This window comes from Myripristis murdjan, chromosome 11, assembly GCF_902150065.1.
Source record: "Myripristis murdjan chromosome 11, fMyrMur1.1, whole genome shotgun sequence".
NCBI lineage: Eukaryota > Metazoa > Chordata > Actinopteri > Holocentriformes > Holocentridae > Myripristis > Myripristis murdjan.
Window position 1 is genome coordinate 22,163,366 of NC_043990.1, and position 21,934 is coordinate 22,185,299.

The 21,934-nt window shown below is 42.8% G+C and overlaps 1 protein-coding gene across 14 annotated transcripts in view; it reads left to right on the plus strand.

Moving 5' to 3' along the window:
• The window catches only part of adgrb2 (adhesion G protein-coupled receptor B2), a 583,915-nt gene that overhangs the window by 547,470 nt on the left and 14,511 nt on the right, over nt 1-21,934 (plus strand). For 9 of the 14 annotated variants that reach the window (XM_030063545.1, XM_030063542.1, XM_030063551.1 and 6 more), the window contains 9 exons: nt 1,478-1,563; nt 5,329-5,427; nt 9,913-10,012; nt 10,588-10,659; nt 12,867-12,959; nt 17,047-17,086; nt 17,551-17,565; nt 19,223-19,395; nt 19,957-20,646. In XM_030063545.1, the coding sequence (XP_029919405.1) occupies nt 1,478-1,563; nt 5,329-5,427; nt 9,913-10,012; nt 10,588-10,659; nt 12,867-12,959; nt 17,047-17,086; nt 17,551-17,565; nt 19,223-19,395; nt 19,957-20,646 (1,368 nt within the window). The remainder of the gene's footprint in view (nt 1-1,477; nt 1,564-5,328; nt 5,428-9,912; nt 10,013-10,587; nt 10,660-12,866; nt 12,960-17,046; nt 17,087-17,550; nt 17,566-19,222; nt 19,396-19,956; nt 20,647-21,934) is intronic. The other 5 variants (XM_030063543.1, XM_030063544.1, XM_030063550.1 and 2 more) reach the window with 5 other exon arrangements.

The window sequence follows — 21,934 nt, forward strand, 5'->3', positions numbered from 1 at the left end:
GACAGCCAATTTTTTTTTTTTTCTTGTCTTAGTCTTTTAACTAAATTGCAGTTTATTTTAGGTTGAGTCATACTTTAGTCATTTCAGCTGTGTTACTTTTTTGTCTAGTTTTTGCCATCAAAAACTACACTGGCTTCAGTTGATGATAATGTATCAAGAAACTACTAATACATTTCTCATATTTTTTTTCTCTATATAACTTCCTCATGAACTTATGTTAGTGGCCTGATTGATATTCCTCATCATATTTCTTTGTATTTTATATCTAGCTTCTGTTGTTGTACTGTGCTTGGTATCAAAAGTAAAGCGCACCCATATGTCTGCTCTGTTTTCCTCCTAAAGCAGGCTGTTCTGAAGACGTAGGTGCACAGTTTAGGTAGCAGCTCCTCTTGTCTTCCGTTAGCTCTGTATAATCCAGCGCTTTGCACCTCTGTGCCCCTTACAGACTAATGGTTGGATCCCCTCCAAGCTGAAGTCAGGAGTTGTGTTTTCATTCCGCTATTTCTGGCATTTTCGTCTAGTTTTTGTTTGTCCACGAAAATGTCATGATATTTCATCACACTTTTTTTTTTTGTCAACAAAGGTTCATTTTTATTTAGTTTTCATCTCATTTTTGTCCTGGGAAAAGTGGTTGACAAATACCTTTCAGCTCTGGACCCCGATCATGTCAGATACGCATACAGGAATAGTACAGGTATGAGGTGTGTAGAGTGTTAATGGTGTTTGTATGTAATGCACCATACCGCTGACAACCTGATCGATGACAGCATAGTACAGAAGAAACAGAAAAATCCCAGGTTGGAAAGAGGGAGCATATGGGAGACAAGAAGGAACAGTATAGGAAATGAGGATTATACGGGACATGTCCCAGCATAGAAAATCTCCCAGATGGGCAGGATTTCTGACTGGAGAGGGTCTACATGTAGCAAGCCTTGGCTCAGCTAAATGTGTGTGTGTGTGTGTGTGTGTGTGTGTGTGTGTGTGTGTGTGTGTGTGTGTGTCTAACAGAATCTGTACCACTGGGTCAGTGTGGCCAGATGTTTGTCAGGCTTAGCAGTCGGCTCATCTTCAGTTTTTTTTTAAAGGTTACTGCAAAAATCACTGCTGTGAGTGATATGATGACCTTTATATATATATCTAAGCACTTATCTAAAAGCCGATTTTACAAAGTGCTTCACAGGGAGACAAAACAGTTAAAAAGAGATAAATAAAAAAAAAGCATAAATGAAAAAAATAGAAACAGAAAATGATGCTGCGAAACAAGAGTAAACAAATGAAAGCAAACTGAGTTTTCTCCAATCCATTGAAACACACACATCTGCAACCTTGTACTTGAAAGAAATGTTGACTCCTCATCTCTTTTCCTGTACAATCACTGTGTTGTGTTTAAGTTAACAGCTGCTATGTGCAATAAAAATTTTTTTTGCAATTTTGCACAACTGCTGAACTAACATTAGCTCCTCTCCGTCTCTCGTAGGTGAATATGCTCATTGGAATTGTGGTGTTTAATAAGCTAATGTCCCGGGACGGCATCTCGGACAAGTCGAAAAAACAGCGGGCAGGGTAAGTTAACTCCCTATGACCTGTTCAGCTCGCACATCCAAACACAGACACGCAGATACCAGAATACACACCCTGATGCCATATCCATACACACATTTTGCTTCATTAGATAAACTGTAAACCTTTGACAAACACAAACTCATATGGTTGCTTCCAAGGGTTTCTAAACACACCCAAGTGGACACCTGTGTGTGCTTTGAGCTCAGTCAAAAAATACTGTCCAATATGGCAGTGAAATGACAAGACATCTGTTACATCCTCTTGCCTCCTTAAATCAAACAATCCGCATTTCTTTATTACCCCCACATATGGTCCCCGTCTCTGTTTCTCAGCTGATGAATGAAAACCCTGATGGCTCTCAAAATCAATGGTGCATAGAAGTCAGATTATATATCGGTAAACACCAGGATTAGGTGGATGAAACATGATACACAATTGATATCCAGAAAATATTAAGCTGATTTTTTTTTTCTGGTCTTCGCCAATGCCAATTGCCCCGACAGACAGACGCACACAAACGCACATGCACACAAAGACACACTGTGTGTGTACTTTTTGCAAGGGATTATCCTGCTCGTACCACAGGCACTTGCCACTAATAAAAAATAGGGAGGAATAATAGTTGCACTTTATTTGGACTGCCAACTTTGTAACAGCAGGAGTTTCATAGTTCAGTCAGTGTAGATACTAAACTTAATATCACCCTATTGACTGTTAATATTTCACTCGGTTTCAACTTTGTAACAGCTTTATTCTATCTCACATTTGATTCACTGCTGATGCTTAACTTCATACTGATTCAACCTGTTCAATGTAAACACTCAATTTAGTATCAACAGACTATTGGTTGACTTATGGTTTGGTTGGTGCTAAGTTGGTGCAAAATTGACACCACTGCCGGCTTTACACCAAATGACTTTTTGAGCAATCCCATCGACTCGACTGTTTGGTGTTGGGTGGTCATAAAACTCTGTTCGACTGACCTTCCGTTAAAATTGTAATTGTAAGCCCTTAGTTTTGGCTCACGCAAATAGTCAAATTCAATGACATGAATATTGTCAACAACCAAAAGGTGCACTCTCCCCTGCACCAAACAGGAAGCTGTAAACATGGCGGGGACATCTATGGGGAGGCGCAAGAACGTGAAAAAGTCTCAGTGACCCAGTCTCGTGTGTGTTAATGTGTGTGTGTGTAATGTTGCTGAAGGCTCACACCATCCTCCGGCTGTCATGTTATGCCCCTACATAAGCCATGATAACCAGGATTACCTGAAGAAGCATCACTATAACATTCCTATAATATCCCTATGATATTTGTCAGCCAATCTCAAAAGGAATCTAGCTGCTGTCCGCCAAATAGTGTCCCTGCAAGATCCCCAGTCTTTGTAAACTCTGTGATTTACGACACGTTGTCTTTAGATGTGAGAGGGTGTCAGACGGTCTTTTAAAAGTCTCTTCAAAGTCTTCTGACTTCTTTAAGATTGGACAGTGCAAAAAAAAAAAAAGTGATACTGAGATAATTAATTGAGGGATGGATGTGCTTTGAAAACACGTCGCGGCCACAATGTTTTTGTACAGGTCACACCGTCTAGCAAGAGAGATGCTACATTAGCTAATTAGGCTAATGTTATTAAGCTTGAGCCACAGCATTGTCGATATCATGCATTTGCCAAAATGGAATAAATACAGCACAGGCATGACTCCACCAGCTCAGTCTTGGTGCTAATGCTGCATTATGATAAATGCTGGAAAATAACCACTGCATTTTTGAGGTAGTTGGTATTTTTTAAAAGAAGGTGAAATATAGATTATCACAGTTTCAGTTTCTGCTGTGATTAATGTTGATATGAACCTTATGAACTTACAGCAAACTTGAGCTTAAGCTTGAACTACACAGAATTGAATATAAAGCCCTTATTGTTATTAGACAAGCACAACGAAATTAGAGTCACCACTCCTGATCAGTGCAATTAATAAGACTATTAAAGCAGACAACAAGCACACATTCAATAAATAAGACACCAAATAAATGCTATTAAAACAATGGATAGCGCACTTATAAACATTGAGTATTGCACTTATATTAATTACATTAAATTAAAATTAAAGTGGCTCAGCAGATGACGGCATTTGCAAAGTCCAACACCCTTGAGCCAATTAGAAACAAGTATTCACTCAGACTATACTGTACACATACACGCACAAACACATTTCCTAATTCCATTGGCGAGTTTTTGTCATCATTAGTTATCCAAAGAATGGAGATTTGCATAGCTCTCGCGGCCGAATCCATGTTTTCATTTCCATAAACACTGATTCCATCTTTCTTTCGTTCTCTTTTATTATTTTTTTTCTCCCCCTGCTTACATTCCCTCCGATGTCTGTCTCTTGTACAAATTGAAATCGATGCCTCGCAGGTAGCTGAGTACACATGGGCTCCCTGGGGGGTTGATTAGCTTTTGATACCTGGCGATGCAGCTGAGATTAAGCGAGTTAATGTGTACAAACACACACACAAACACACACAAGGACACACACAAACACAATCGCATGCCCTTCCTTGTTGCAGACAGTGTCCTTGGCTCTATCCTGTTAGTAAGCATATTTCCTCTTCGACAAGACTCAAAAGCAGGAGCACTGACACATACTCTCACGCACACCTGAACACCTCCCCGACACACAAACACACACACACACACACACACACACAGTCAGTAGTGTTGCTAACAGGACAGGCTGTCATTAACGTAATGTATTTCCTTATGAAGCCGTGGGGATGTGGCTGGCGCTAAGGCAATGAGCTGTGATGGGACGCTAATGTAGCATAGCTCGCGCATGGCCCCATCATTCCACACTGCGTGACACTCACACACACACACACACATGCATACTCGGAGACAGACTGTTTTGCTCTATCCGAGTAGTCAACTGTAAGTAAACAACCAAAGGAGAGGCTGTTCCCCGCATAAACCCTGATAAAGCTTCATTACTTTCAGACCAATGCTGGTACTCATGAACACACCTTCCTCACAGGTGCCTAATATTAACTTCTTCTGTGCTCTGCTTCTCTCTCTCCCACACACACACACACACACACACACACACAGAGCATAATGTACTCGTTTATGTATGGCAGTCCATCATTTCCCATATCTGTCAATTGCAAGGTTAACACTGTCTACAGTCTACAGGCTATTTCTGTAACAATGCTCGCTCCTTGAGGCTTGTGCCAAACATAGACCACAGATACACACACACACACACACTCAGACACACACACAAGCAGTCGAATAAGATGGTTCAGACCTTGGAGTTCCTGTCTGTCTCATTGTACTCCGTTAATCCACATGACTCTGCTGTAACATTGCAATGTCCGTCGCTCACTCTCACTCTACTTGCTCTGAATCAATCTTTGTATTCTGACTGTTTTTCATTGCTGCTACTTTTTGAGATCTGTTTTTAATTTTACCTTTCTTTCTTTCTTTCTTTCTTCTTTCTTTCTCCCCCCAACCCCTTTTCTTTCCCCCTTTCCTTTCTTTGGTATGTGTCCTCCACTCTGTTTTCTTTTTTCTTATTTCTTTTTCTTTTTTTCTTTTCTTTTTTTTTTTTTGGTTCCTTTGCAACCATACCACGTGTTCATTCACCTCTCGTCATAACTGGAAATGTGTGTTTCCATCCCATCCCATCCCCTCCCACTCCCATCATTCGTGTGACTGTGTGTGTGTGTGTGTGTGTGTGTGTGTGCGTGTGTGCACATGTCCTGAAGTGTCCCGGCGGAGGCGCGTAGCCGACTGCTCCTGAAATGCTCCAAGTGTGGCGTGATCTCAAGCACCGCTATGTCCAGCTCTACTGCCAGCAGTGCCATGTTAGTCCATCTTCATCTCTCTCTTTATCTCTCTCTCTCTTTCTCCTTCCCTCTATCCCTTTATCTTTCTCCCTCTCTTTCACTTTCTCCCTCTCTCTGTTCTCTGTTGTCCTCTCCTTTCTCTCTCTCTCTCCCCTCCTCCATCCTTTTAATCTCTGGATGTCGATGTTGATGCAGAATGGCATTCAGAGCTGTCTGGATGAAAACACAACTAATGAGAGAAAAACAACTGCACCGCAAGCGTCTACCATTTAATGAGAACATGTTCTGATCCAGCGTGGATTTTCCTCAGGTCTTACACAGATTGCTTGACCCGGGTCAAATAGTATTTGTAAATGATTCTTAGCGTTTAGCTGAACTCGCTTTGATCCACCCAATTGCTAAGGTTTATCACATCAGCACAATTCAGGTGAGTTGTCAATCACATGAACAGATGCCAAATCTACACTTTTATTCTATAGCATAAACTCCAATTATGTTGGTTCTTAAAAGGCTACAAAACTAAAAACAATAGAAACTGTTTGCAAATGCTATTTGACCCAAATTGGGTCAACACAGGACACACATCAAATAATCACAACACAGGCTTATATAATAAATGAGTTCAACAAAAGACAGAGCATCCAGATCATCACTCAGCAACATCACAAGTATAACTGCAGCTGCTTAAATCACTCCAGATATATAGATATATATATAAATAGATAGATTTCTACATTTTTTAAAAATTATTTTGCATTTTGCTGCATCAGTTTACCTGTTTTGCAAGACATTTTTTACTCCACCTTGCTTTTTTGTCTTTCATACTTGCAAGCACACATGCAAATGATAATGAATGCATTCAAACAGAGCTTATTATCACGCTAGCATCAGGAGATCATTCAGGGTGCAAAACATGAAGAGGTGAGTAACATCACATCCCAAACACACCCAAACACATCGACAACAAAGATTATGAGGTGGTGGCATTTTTAAAAAATCAAAATAAAGGTTAAATTTTAGAGGCTACCAACAGGGCTCTGTGAAGAACCATAAGATCAAGATATGTTTTTATTAATTGAGTTATTGTTTCTTCTAATGGGATGATAGTTTTCATAGTTTCATGTCCAGGGCAGCCGCTGTATTCAAGAGAAAGGCTTTCCTCTTGCTTTATATATTGACTGCAACCCTGTGTATCTTTTTAACCATGTCCCCAGATAGCCCTTTTGTGTGACTCTCCCATTAGCGTGGCTTTGTGTTTGTTTTTTAAAAGCACCCTGTGTAAAGCGACTTCACTGCTCTTGGTCATATTGTCTCATGAGGAGGCTGTGATTGAGGATAATGGGATGAAATTGCCTATTGGCGGTAACAAGCTCCTATCAGTTAGTTTTTGTCATTGTGAACTTGCCGGACCAAGCTGGGATTACTGACTTTCACTCCGCTCTGTCATTTCACTGGTAAATCAGACCCACCTACATCAACACTGAATGCCTAGTGTCTGTTGTGAGGTTTGTCATTTAGAGTCGCATTACCTCTTGCTGTGTGTGGGATACCGTTTGATTTGGAGCTCCTTCAAAAGAGCTGCTGACAGAAACCTTTATCAGTACAAAGCCATCATCTATTGCTGTGCATGGTGTAATATCTGCATAGCATTTTTGTAGTGAAAAAGCACTGCTGTTCCTTTCAGATCATAATTTTCAGACAGGTAGTATCTGCGTCCAAGCATTCCACATGAATACAATTCTTGTTGGAAGTGGCAATTTTACAAGCTCTGTATCAACCCGCCGTTGCAATTCATCAACAAAGCACCTGTTGCTTACTTGTTCTACTTGGTCTCCTTAAAAATTATGTTTGAAAATATATGAGTTGCAGGGACCTTTCCCAACTTCTATAAACAAAGGGATGCAATGGCAAGTGGCCAATGAATAATGTAAACAGAGGTTGGGCAAAGGAAAATAGGCAAAAGGTAAACAAAGTATTTTCCTTGGAGATTGTGCAGCCTAATGTATTCATGAAGCATTAATATATTCAACAATGCCCTTTAACTCACTAGTTCTAGTGAGCAGATCATCATCACATTTACTCCAGAGTTTTCTCATATACATGAAAGGATATGGAGTCTCTATGGTGTTGCCCACTGAGAGCATTGGCAAACCACTGCCTGTCACACAGTTTGGTCTCGATAATAAATTATAACAAAGAATTAGGCCCTATTTACTCTTGTGATGTCACATATCTCTTAATATCTAGATAGGATCCAGATGCAATTTTTCCAAATTTCATGTATCTCTTGGCCACATCAGTGTGTCTTTGTTAGACCAACAGATTACTGCGTGTGACAGAGGACCTGATAAACTGTATCTAATCTGTCTGTCAAATAACTTTTTAGGACACGGACAGGAGGCACCTCATCTGACTTGCACTTTAGCGATGACTCTGGTGCATGCCATTTGTGTGACAAATGTGCTTGCGATGCGCTGAGTTGGTGGAGTTAGTGCTCTATTTAAACTCTGAAATTGCCTGAGTCATGTGCCACTTACCCCACTTGCAAAAGACAACAAGACCAGTGGATGCGGCACAGAAGGACCGAACACAAACAAGCCATGAAAAAACAGGCGCTCAATGGAGTGCACAGTTCGTCCATTTTCCCGTGCATGTTCCTCACCAGCTGAGTTTCTCTCCCACTGGCACTAGAGCTGTAGATCGAGACATAATATTCCTGGTGTTGTAGATGATTTATGTGGCTTGTGCATTCGGATGTGTTCACACTTGCGGCCAGAATACATCTCAAGATTCCTCCTGTGGTGTCCTGGATGCCTTTGCAGTTTTTTTTTAGCACAAAATGATGTGGCTAAATGTGAAAGGGATATTAGACTCCGTGTGTATCAAGCCCTGGTCTTGAAGGTTTGGTTTGCAAGGTGAAGCACTCGATAGTTTCATTTCAAAATGAGGCATCCACTGAAAAATGTGACTGAAAAATAAGCACACAATTAAAAGTACACTACAATACATTTTTGATGGACTGAATATTGGGGACAAAATAAAAAAAAAAAATCCCGTTTTTCCACATTTCTCAATTATAATTTTGCATCACTTTGGAATTAGACTCTTCATTATTATGTGTGAATACAAAGTAATGCATTACTGTAGTCACATTACTTTTCCCTGTAACGGTAAATTAAGTGCAGCATCACCATTCCGGTGTCAGTAATCTCATTACAGTTATTGATCTGCCAAATTGTTTGCTGCTTGCATCACATTTTTTTTTAGCTTGTTTAACCTCTCAGCATAATATCAGTCAAAGGATTCCCCTTGTTTTTACCAATGCCTTCAAGTAATTTGCGAAGTAGCAAAATTATGCATATAGCCAGCAAAGTGGTAAATTCAACTCAGAGAGCGGAAATTCAAAACGTACCTTCAGGTGCTTTTACATGTCAAGGGGGAAAGAGCTATTCACCCGAATGCATTGATGACTGTGTAGGCTGAGGAAGCTTTGTTCTGGGCAGTGAGAGACTTGCCTGCTCTTAGCGTTGGCTTTACTGTTATTAAAAACCTTGAGAGAAAGACGTGTGTGGCTGTTACTACATCTGTTGATAATGTGGGCTTAGGTATACAATATTTATTGGCTCAATAAACTCAACAGTTGTCATAGGGGTTAATGCATCCTTTGTTAAATAAATACTTAACACATAACAAGTAATGTGGAATGTATTAATTTTGTCCAGTAACAGCACATCTGATGCACTTGCTATATTTTTCACCTGCAATGTAGGCTGACAATGTGGTGATGTGATAATGAACAAGTGGATGAACTTAAACTGTGGTCCACACCAGCTGGAAACCTTTCACATGAGACAGAGCCCAGCACAGCTCTGACTTTACTCTTCTGCTCATTGATTGCCTTTGGCCGTGCACCTACAAAAGGATGTGCAAATGTTTGAGCGTAGCTGGACAGAGCTGTCTGTCTGTCAGACTGACAGCTATAAAACCATGGATTTGCGCTCAAACAGCATGAACATTTTAAATCTGTGTCTGACTCCATGAAGTTACACACACACACACACACACACGGAGCCACACACACACCCCCGCACACACATACACTCTGCCTCCTCAGAGACCCCCGTGACAGTAGTTGTCGGTGACTTGTCTCCCCTCTCCTCCCTGCTTGTGACTCTGCCTATCATCTCACAGTCCGCCTGCATGACACTGAGTGCACATCAACCATATAATTGTGAGCAATTGTCAGTCTCGTAGCTATCTACATGATTACACATCATCTTCCCACTTCTCAGTGAGAATATTAGATTTCACACAAACTTCAGTGTGCCAGGCAGTCTCAAAGTGCCCACCGCTGAAATGATGGCTGATGCAAGTGTGTGAAGTCAAATTATGTGACTGAAACTGGCCCGGTCCGGTTTGAGATTGACTTCCTCGTTCATTTCCTTCCCCTCCTCCCCTCCCTCTCTGTCTCGCTGTCTGTCTCTCTCTTTGTCTCTCGTCCAGGGCCTCCCTGTGGAGTTCCTGTGTGGTTCTCCCTCTCTTGGCATTGACCTGGATGTCAGCGGTGCTGGCCATTACCGACCGGCGCTCCACACTCTTCCAGGTGATCTGTCTCACACAACCACCACAAGCTCGTGCCCCGCTACATTTTAGTCTGACGGAGCCCATGAGCCCATGTGTTCTTCGTGCTGGCTCTCTGGAAAGCCTCTGCTACGGCACACTTAAATGAACACAGCCTTCATTAATGTCATTAGCAACACCTATGTCCACCCTGCTATTTCAAGTCAAAATGGCTGCTGTGCAAGGGTTTATAAAAAAATCAAGAAAGCAGGTCACATTTAGCCATGAAGACACTAAAGATCTTTCTTGATCCCTGTAGTGTAAACTGGATCCTTACAGCAATGAGAACACAATGTAGCAAAGAAAGAAAAATATAGGTAATTGAAATCTCAAATATAGTACAACCACCAAATCAAGAACAAAAGTCAAAAACATAAACAGACAGAATTTATGAATGAAAGTATGAATGATTGTGATGCTTAATTATGAATAAACATGCATCTGCTTCCTATTAGTGTTTCCCCTAAAGACCGCAGAGTTATTTCATCCTTTGGTCAAAAGAATACAAGTGATATGATGTTTAACTAACAAGAATCAGTGTTTCTCGCTCTGTTCCAGGTTCTCTTTGCCGTTTTTGACTCTGTCCAAGGTTTTGTCATCATCACCGTCCACTGTGCCATGCGCCGAGAGGTGAGATTGCCTTTTTCTTTTTTTCTTTTTTCTTTTTTTCTTTTTTTTTTTTTTATCTCCCTCCACTGTGCAGTAGCAACGAGCTAAAAGGATCCCTGCAAAATCTGTCCGCACATTTCTTGCCTTAGAGGCAGGCTATTGCTTCCCACAGGTGGGACACATGTTTGCAAATGTCACATACGATTCCAGGGTGTTTTGAAGTCTCGGTGGAATAAGAGAGGATCATACAAGGGGGGGATTAGCATAGTACTTATGTCCAATGTTGTGGTGCTTTTTATTATAATACACTCAGATAGTACAGTATTGTCCAAGTTTAAAGAGATTACTAAGATGCTGTATGGAATAAGACGATAATTCCCATGGGATATGCTAGACTGCTGGGATCCTGATTAACATGTATGCATGACAGGCATGCCTGCATAACCTAGACACACACACACACATGCACACACACACATACACGCACACACTTGCCCATAGCCTACAAATCATTATGGTATTGAATACGCTGCATAGTGTAAGTGAATTTCTAAATGCTTGGAATGCTTAGCCATGTTAAATCAATATCACAAAAGCAGCAGGATCAGGGTAAAGTAAATCCAGGAATTATTTTTTTGTAAATGTATGAAAATCCCCTGCCAGAGACTGAGCGTAAATCCTTCGTCGCTGCAGAACAACAGGCAAAGGGGAGTGCCACGCCACGGGGAGGGAGGGGAGGGGGGGCGCTGGAGAGAGAGAGAGAGAGGGAACACGGGAGGAGATGAGGAAGCGTCGCCGTGCAAACGGGGGAGAAGGCAGACCAAAGCGAGTTATTATGTGAACTAAACTACAGAGACAAAACGAGTGCGGCGTAGTGCGGTGTAGTGCGCCTCGATAGCGCCGAGCTCCAGGTGTATGTACTGTACTGTGGAGAATAAAAAGGACCACAGTGGCACAGGCGGCCCGCTGAGATCAGTCGAGCAGAGACGAGCGAGCAAACGTGCACAACGTTGGAGCTGTTGTGATTAGGAGGCAGCGGGAGAGAGCAGAGGAAGGGAAAAAGGGGGATGTATAGGACGGAGAGCTAGATTGTGAAGAAGAGGTGGTGGGGGGGGATTAGCCAAAGAGAAAGAGGAGGGAAAAGATCGCACACAGAGATCTATGGACGAAAAGTGATTTAAGCGAGAAGCAGGAGATGATCGTGGGGAGGGGGAGAAAGAGGGAGGCAGAGACAGCAGTGCGGACCCACAGAGGGCCTCTTCACTTTGAAGTCAGAATTAGCTGCATCCGGTGCCAGTACACACACACACACACACAGACAAACAGAGCAAAGGGAATAAATGCCATGAGAACGTGTATGGACGTTAAAGGAGAGGGAGCGAGGGCAGAAAACAATGGAGGGAATGTACAAGTCCATGCAGTATTCATCAGACATGGATGCTACTTCAGTCTAATGTATAGCAGTGTACACACACACACACACACACACATATGAACACCCACTGAGAGAGAAGATGCCGTCTCTCACTCTTGTACGGCTCCTTCCATGAGCACTCATGTTTCCGCTCATGAGATTTTTATGGGCTTTGACGGCAGCAACATTGAGAAATGGTGTAGCTCCTCAGCAAGCGACTGAGGTATCTATAATACAAAACCTGACGGCAAGGGGAAGGGGGGGGGTTCAAGTGAGACATTCGGCACAGGGATGCATCTTGATCTGGGCGTGAGAGCTGTGTCAGTACCGATCCGAATGTTTGCTCAAATGCTGTATGGGGGGAAGATAAATAAAGTGAAAACAATGTGACACCAGAACGGCCCAGGGTTATAATGTCTGTATAGCATGCTGTTCATTTTAATTAAGACTCTGCTCCATTGATCTCGCAAGGCAGGCTTATGTCGGCCTTTGAAGTACCGCCTCGTGCTTTACATACCACTCCGCTGTCTCTTATATAAGCTACACGCTGAGCTACTTTGCAAAGAACATGGATTTTCTCCTCACGTTTATTGTCACAGTCACATATATTCACGTTTTAGCGTCCACTGACGATCTGTCGGAAGTGAATTCCTCTGTGTTCCAGCGCCACACTCACTAAATCGCGAGTTCCTCCGCTTACCTCTGTCCTCTCCGTCTTCCCCTTCCTCTGCGCCTCCATCCTCCTGTGCCTCCCCTCTTCTCCTCTATATTCATCCACCCTTTCCTCTACCCTTGACCCCCTCCCCCCTCCCAGGTGCAGGACGCGGTGCGCTGTCGGATGGGGGGCTGTAAAGACGACAGTGAGAACTCACCCGACTCCTGCAAGAATGGACAGGTGCAGATCATGGTGAATAGCATTCCATTTCATCCCGCACTGCAACCCATAAACCCCTGTCTCAGACTAACACCCGCCAGGCGAGAGCGTTCCGCAAGCTTCAGTCCCGGATGAGAATAAGCATGACTGCCATGATACCTGTTTGCCATTGTTTCTTCATATCCTTTTGCAGAATTCATGCATTTTTGCTTAACTGGTTCTCCTAAATGTACCATTTCATTTTCCATGCAAATGGAAATCCTCTCCCTAACTCTGCAAGTCCCCGCCCTCGAACTAATTTCCTACACTGCCATAAAAAGCTGATGTCAAAACATGACGCTGCATGTAACAGTGTAAAGACATGATATCACATTGCAGCGATACGTTTCATGCTTCATTTTCCAGTTGTCATGTAATATAGGAAAATACATGTCTCTGAATTATGAGATGTAAGACATGTGGAGAAACGGCGCTTTCATTGCCCCCAGGATTCCATGTAGTGTCAAAACAGACACTGCAGAACTTTTATTTACCTTTCCTCCAAACTTTCTCATCTTTATTCGAAGAGCATGGAGCTCACGTAAGGTTATTGTGTTCCAAAATGTGGCTAATAGCGTGATAAATCATATAGACTTGAACTGCCTTGCCAATGTCACCACGGTCACACTGCTTCTATGAGAACATGAGTTACTGCGACTCTTGCATCGCCATTCCCTTTATTTCTCCCTTAGACCTGTTTGCGGTAACGATTATGGGCTCCTGAACGCACCTCTGAGGTTATCAAGATTAAACACGGGAGCCATCAATCTGCACAGGCAGCCTAATGCGACACATTCTTTTCTCTGTGTTTTCATAACTTAGAGGAGCGTATGTAATCAATGTATTCCATGTTGACTTTATTTGTATGCCATAAGTTATGTGTTCCATCTGTGCTGATAATGCCCATCAAATACGGCTAGCTGTGTTTGATTAGTTGCTGTGTCAACTCAAGTGGCATTAAGGAGGCTAGTTGGTAATCTCCCTCTTGTTTCATCACACATCAGACGGCACACATGCATGAGCAACTGTTGTATGAAAGCCATAATACCCTTGAGAACATTCATTACTGTGATTATGGGTACTTTGGCGATGTTGTTGCCAGTTATGTCAGCATTTTACCCATAATTACAGTAGAAAACATCCTCTCAGGTGTTATTGCTAGATTCACACCAAATGTCTTTAGAATTTAAAGCCTCTGACATTTATATAGCCACCATAAAAATGTTGAGCTGTTAGTAGACATTCTTGTGAAAGTTGAAACAAAGCTGTCATCAGCAAAATCACCTGATTAATCTGAAAAAAAAGAAAAAAGTGCTCTCCTCTTCTCTAGCCGTTCACCCCCCCCTCCATGTCTTTGCTTTATTCTCCCCATCACATTTCCTCCACTCCATCAGAAGTGTCCAAATGCCAGCTACAGTGGGCAGCAGTGCGGCTCCCTGCGTTACGGCACGTCGCCGTGCCTGCCAGGTTGCTACCAGCAGCCGTGCCCACCAACGTGCCATCAGGCATGCCAGCAAGGATGCCAGCAGGCCTGCTACCACAGTCTACCCCGCAGCAACTACAGCCACGCCCATGACCATAACCCAATCCTGAACAATGCCCATAACCATAACCACGCACACCACAACCACAGCGGCAGCCAACCAGTATGTCCACCGCAGACAAGACAGGCCACAGCTGTGGTCCTTGGACATAGATACCATAGCTGGATAAAGGTGCAATCTGTAAAGCAATAATACAGTATGCAACATTAACTTACCAGAGCCATCCCCAATTTAACATTTCATTGATTTTCTAATTAATTCTACTCTATTCCTATATTACATATTGCACCTTTACATCGAAGTAGAAATAGCTGTGGCCTACAGTATATATAGCCTATATAGAATTTGTAGTAAAACTATGTAGAATGTTTAGTATATCCTTGACGATTTTTATGAGTTTAATATCTACCTATCTGCCTATAAATGTCTATCTATCTATCTATCTATCTATCTAGTAAACTAAAGGTAAACTAAAACTATCTGAAACCTTATTCTGGTTTCAGAGCTCGCTAAAATAAAATACAAATATGTAGAAAATGTCTTTAGTTTTAGTCTTTGTCAGTTTGGTCAAATGTGGGACCTCAACCAGAATGAGGAGGCATTAGTGCTGATGTTTATTGAGACTGGGACGTCGCCATGACTGCGGGTCAACTGCCTTCACAAATTATTGTGTTCTTCTTCAGTCTAGACGTGACAAACGCCCTGTATAATAATATTAATAGTAATAATAATAATTTAAAAAAAAAAAACAACTAAAACTAATACTGAAAGTAATATAAACTAAAGTAAAACTAAATACTTTTAAACAATGAAAACTAAAGTGAAATGAGCAAACCCACTCTGGAGACAAACTGAAACTTAAGTGAGCTGAAAACAGAAAATAAAAATGAAATGCAAAACTATAATAACTGATAGATAGATAGATAGATAGATAGATAGATAGATGTAATTATGTCAGCACTGAAGTCCGCTGCTCTCTCCATGGTATCTGGTTAGGCCCGTTCTCTGAGTCAATAGGACTGCACTTATATGGTCTTTTCACCAAGCACATATAATTACCATGATGAAACAGTGACCTCACTGACTCACAATGGTGCACTTAACCTCTGAGGCTATTGCTGAGAGATTGTGAATGGTTAAAATGGTGATGATTTGTTTTCTCCAATTTGGATATGAGAGAGCAAGAGCGAGGCAGAGAGAGAGAGTGAGAGAAAGAGATAGAGAGAGGGGCTTCTTCCATATCCTCATTTGTCCATTTAGTACAAACCCATTTATGGGGCTGCGGGTGATTTGCGTACTAAGAGCTTTTCGGCTCCTCTGAGACCTTTACACATTCTCTCCTTCTCTCTTTCAATTTTTCATATTCCCCTTTCCTCTTTTACTCTGCCACTGTGGCGTGCCCAAACTGTCTAAAATCTGTAGTTTATTATCCAAACAAAGCCTTTTGTAAGTGAATCCCGTAGAGAACGGGAGGCGACTCTATCGTGAGAGAGGAGAGGAGCAGGACAGCATAGCAATGAGCTTTACATTCTCACAAAGTTTAGGAAACTTGAGCGGTGGCCATTTTCGGAGTCACAAACAAACTGGAGCTTCCCTTCATTCACCCCATGCCCTCCGGGTTTGCCAGTTGGTTTGCGCAGATTTTTTTAGTTGTCGCCCGAAAAAGGCAGTGGCACCACTAAATTCCCCATAAGTGAGTGAAATCAAAGCAAATAAACATCATTTTCTCAAGGGGTGGGAAAAAAAATCTTCATTGTGATATTCAAATTGAGAAGACAGGTGTACATCAGTGTTTTGAGCTTGTTTGTATTTGAGAGAATCAATTGTAAATGCCTCTGTATTGTTCCATCATGTTTTTTTCCATCAAAACAAAAGGTTGGAGTGGGATGGGAGATGACAAAGTTTTGCTTCAACTGGCGCAGCAGATAATAGTTTTGCCCACTGTGTAAAATGCTGTCCTTCTTTGCATTCAAACAACGGCAAGGTGACTGATGAGGCATAGCGTTGCGTACCTGGCAGAACTCCACAATCTCTCTCTCATGTTTGTCAGTGGCTGTCTTTGGATCTATTGAAGCAAACTGAAGCACATCACAGAGAAAAATATCAGTCATGCATGTCAGGAGACTGATATATTTTTCGCAATTCTAAAAGAGCCTTTTTAGCTGGAATAAGCAATATAAGAGCAACGTTTTCTCAGTAAATCCAGTACAAAGGAATTCAAATGTGAGTTTTTTTTCCCCCCCATCTACATCTGTGACAATTGTCTTTGTTCTTAAAAGGCATTATTTATTTACTGAGAAGTAATGTGTCACCACGGTAACGGGTGTTTTCTATATGGCCACATCACAACACTGGGATTATCAGATACAGTGTATGGAATATATTATAGATCCAACTGCTTCTCTGGCCTTCAGTGCTGATGGTGCTATATGACTCCATACACACACACACACACACACACACACACACACACACACACACACAATACACACATATTAATTATTTTTCCTCTCCCTCCCACCCTGTCTCTCTCTCAGACGGACTTTGAGAAGGATGTGGATTTGGCATGTCAAACAGGTGAGAGCTATCCATCTCTCTCTCTCTCTCTCTCTGGCATAATCTCTCTGTTTCTCGCTCTCTTTTTCGTTTTCCTTTGAAGCCATTTAACATAGGATTAGCATAGCGGGGAAGCAATGGAGAGTTGTAACATTCCGCTTTGCTGCAGTGCATGTTAATGAAATGTTGGGAGATGCGGTGCAACTCTTCTCAGCGGTGGGCGGATTATTGTGCCCTATCAATCACACCGATTCTGCCCATCGACTGTTCAGAGAGCATATGTTTGGATGAGTCTGTGTTTAACTGTGCATGATAATAATGATCTTCATTGTATTCGGACCTGTTCCAATTACTGGGACAATGGTGCGCGCGTGCGTGTGTGTGTGGATGTTCGGGGTGTGTTTGCACGAGAATCTAGATGCTTCGGTTTGTGTTTGTGTTTGATAAAATTAACACGGAGTCACTTTCCCCCTCCACCCTTGCAGAGAGAGGACACCCATGTAAGTTTGCCACCCACCTGACTTTCTTAACACTACCTGGTCCCGGCGTAGACTTCAGTGACTCCTAGGTCATTCTCTGAGCCTCTACTGTTGGATGCAGATAGGAGGGGATCCGATGGGGCGGCATGCGCCACACCTGTGTGGTCCTTTCAGATCACTTTGCACCAACAAGGCAGAGAAACAGAGAAGATGCTAGGTTTTGTATTTAGGCATGGCCAGTCTCCTTGCTAGTACACTCAGACTCAGCAAGGTCCATAGAATTTTTTTTTTTTTCCTTTTAATAGCGACCCAATGAGCATGATCTCCAGCATGACCTTACAGACCTTACAGCTTGATTATTGATGATAGATTGATTTTAGTTGGTGAGACATTGTCTCTTGCTAGCATGTTAAGTATAAAGTTTGTTTTGCAATAACTACTGGTGAAATGTTTCCAGTAATTTTTTTGCTGAACCACATGCATGAAAGCTAACCCAAATGCACTGTAAGTAAAGTGATCTCGGGGTGTGTGTCACTGAGGGTATCGTGGAATTAACAAAACACATGCTTGTGCACGCACTCGTACTCAGACAAGTGCATGCTCGCAAGCACACGCACATGTACACTTACTCACACTGATATGGAACAGCAGGGTAGGGAATAATGAGTTCCCATGGTGACCAAGATACTGGACGGGCCTCTGCAGCGAGGGAATTCAACTCCATTTCATTTGAAGTACACTGCATTTTACACTGTGGCTCTTTCTCTAAACTAATAAAAATCCTGGCTCACCAGCAAATCCTGAGATGGAGCGAGACTTTGGGTCACAGAGTCAGGGACAAAACCCATCTCAGCCTGTATGAACCATATAGGACCGTAATGAGAAGTGAACTTTACTTTGGAGATGCAATCTGTTTTTGTGTGCACTGCGACTAAGTCAGCACAGTCGTTCAACAGCCAGAGCAACGCTGCAAACATGCTTCCACATCAACACCCCCCTTATTTATCTCTGCATCTAAATCACTGACGTCACAGTTATTCATGAGTGTCTGTAAGATATATTGAAGAGAACAATCCCACATACATGCTATTACATTTTGAAACATCTTTTTTTATCTTGTTTTCTCTGGGGGCATAAGGAAATGCTTTGCTCAATTTCTCTTTTTCTCCATACTGTTCCCTTATCTCTCTATCTTACCCACATTTATCTCTTGGTTGACTGTCTTCTGTTTTGGCATGATTTATATTCTATCAATCCCTGGTATGCATCCATCATGCGTCCTTCTCTCCGCCTTTATCATGTCATCTTGACATGCTATTTCCCTCCTGTTAATGTTTTTTTTTTTTTTTTTTTTTGTATTTTGCATTTGTATTTTTACCTCTTGTCCCATTTCCCTTTAAATCTCCCCCTCCTCTTGCTTACCATCTATCTTTCTGCGTTCTCCTTGGTTGTCACCTGCATATGTTCCTTCTGTTTGGACCCTCCTTTTATTCCCTGTCCTGCCCCTTGATCTTGTTTCCTTTCTTTTCCCACTCTTGTCAATCCAACCTTGTACTCCCTGCCACCTCTTTTTTTTCCCCTCTCACTAATTACCCCACCACCTGCTCCCTTACCTCACGCCTACCATCCCTCTCTGGCTGTCTCCACTGCTTCTCTTGTCTCCCTCGTCTCCCTCCAGTCATTTTCAAGGAGGTTAACACCTGTAACCCGGCCACTATCACCGGGACCCTCTCCCGCATCTCCCTGGATGACGAGGACGATCCCAAGTTGGCAGCCCACCAGGAGGGGGGAGTGGGGGTCAATTTCAGCTCCCTACCGGGGAACATCCCCCCTCCCAACCTCATTGTGCAGGTATAGGATTTGAGTTCGGATTGTCTTAGAGACTGAATGATTAGTATAGCATTCAGCTTGGGTTTTCTATCCAAAATCAAATCTCTTTTAGCAATCACATTTTCTGCCTAAGCATTACTCACAGTAAAGTGGTGCATGTAAACACAGTTTATTTTTGTCGTGAACTGCTCTTTTTACCACTGCCCCCTGAGAAAGCAGTGACGCTTCCATAGACAAGAGTTGATTGATTAATTTTCAGTTCTTGAGATGTGAGGAGCTCCTCACTTTCCACTATGCACCACATTGTTGGACAGTAGAGGTTATGAACAGAATAAAAACATCATTGTAGATTCTGTTTTTATTTAGATTTTTACTAGTTCTGTCTTGGCCATTAGAATTTGCCAGTTAGGTACCCTGTGCTCCTAAAAGCGGTGGTTTAACTGAGATAATAAGATTATATCTGCCTAGAGAGTAGCTCTGCTGCCAGGAAATGTTTGTATAATTAAAGCTCTGAGCTGTGCCATGCCATACCCAGCTAATGGCTAGGCTAGTGGTGATGTTTTATTGTATGTTTTTCATGAGGTTCCACCTCTGGGAGGCCTCAACGAGCTGAGCGAGACACCTCTGAAAAAGGAGGTGAACGTGGAGCAGCAGAGACAGCAGGGGCAGCAGCGCAGTGGAGGACCTGTGTACCTGTGCACCGAGAGTGGCCTGGGCTGGGCGCGACCGCCCACTTCCTCCAACACCTCCCAGGATGGGAGTGCCGGAAGTGGAGGAGGAGGAGGGGAGGGGGACTACATGGTCTTACCTCGTAGGACGGTCAGTCTCAAACCCCCAGCGCCCTCTTCCCAAGGAGGGGGCATGGGACTGGGGGGCGAGGACAAGCCCCTCAACATCGCAGTGGAGGACCCTCCTTTCCCGCCGCCTCCCTCTCCCCTGACCCTCCACCCAGCTGAGAGTGAAGCCTACCCGGCTGATTTTGTGCCACCAAGTGTGGGCGACATGAACATCGCCATGAACCTCAACCGCTCCTACGGGACGATCAAAACCATGCCCCACGGGCACGGCCACATGATGGCTCAGGGAGGGCTTGTGCACTCCCATGGGGGGCACGTACACTCCCATGGGCATTCACTCCAGCTAAAGTCAGGCCAGAGGCCGTCAGTCAGGCAGATTCTGACGGGGGGAAGCACGGTGGAGAGAACCAGGACCCTGCCACGCAACCTGGGCAGCACCAACACCAACACCAGCCTCTCAGCAGGATCCCTGGAGGTGGGTATGGAAAGTCTGAATCATGGAGGGAGGGTTCCTAGTGGTGGTGCAGCTTCTTCACTAACTCCGCCATCCATCTCAACTCTAAGTTTGAAGTGATGGGCAAAATATGGGGGCTACATGGGATGATCTTACAGTAAAGGGAAAGGGAAAAAAAAGGACAAGCCAATGCAAAATATCCATATTAAGTTAATTATTTATTAAGATATTTATTCCATATTCAATGTTAAGATCTTGTTTTTACTCCAAAAAAAAAAAAAAAAAAAAAAAAAATTCAGACAGTTCAGTTGTTTCCACTGCATTTTCAGAGGGATTCTTCTAGATATGTGTGCCAGTACCTTCAACCTTCAAACAAAAAGAATAAGGCAGTGTTTTCACTGCAAATAAGTGGAATCATCTCACTCCACTTATTGTTAACACTTATTGTGAAAAATAAATAAATAAATTAGGATTTGATGCTAGACTAAATGACTTGTTGAGATGTATACTGTCTGGATGGAACGAGACAACACTTGTGACAACACTTGGTGTGGCTGTGAACAGGTGTGGGAAGATGTGGAGAGAGTCTGTGTAGCTGCTATCCACAATTAAATGAGTGTCTGTGTAGGCCTTCAAACGCACACCTACACACAAACCTCATGTCACAGGACTTTGGCTCAGACTCGCTGTGTATTATATACAGACACATTAGGTCTAAAACATCATCAAAACATTGCACAGTTGTTTGCCTTAGAATATGTCTGCTATTACAGCAACTGTTATTTTCAGCTGAGTAGCATTCATTGCTCACTGAGAGTGTGGAAATGATAGTTACTCTCACATGGACAGGCACCTTCTTATCACTGTGCTCTGTGGGTGTTGGTGTGTATGCTTGGGTTTGTGTGAGTGTGTGTCTGTATGTGCGCCCACGCACGAGTGTGTGTAATCCCCCCCTAGCCCTACAAGGTGGCACAACAGATGGACTGAGACAGGCAGGATCAGAGGAAATACCCCTGGTGAATGTCTTTCAGCCCACCTTAATTACACACACACACACACACACACATATACACACACGCACACACAGACACGCATTCACTCCACTGCATAGACTCATACACACACGCGCGCGCACTTTGGATCTTTTCCCAATGGCATCTTGCTGACTCACAAGGTTGATTAAGGAGATGGAAACGACACTTTCACTGAAAAGTGCAGATGCTTCATTTAGGGCTGAGGACGTTAAGGACAAGTCATTAAAACTCATAAAAAATCTCTATCACAAGGTCTACAATCATACTCATGAATA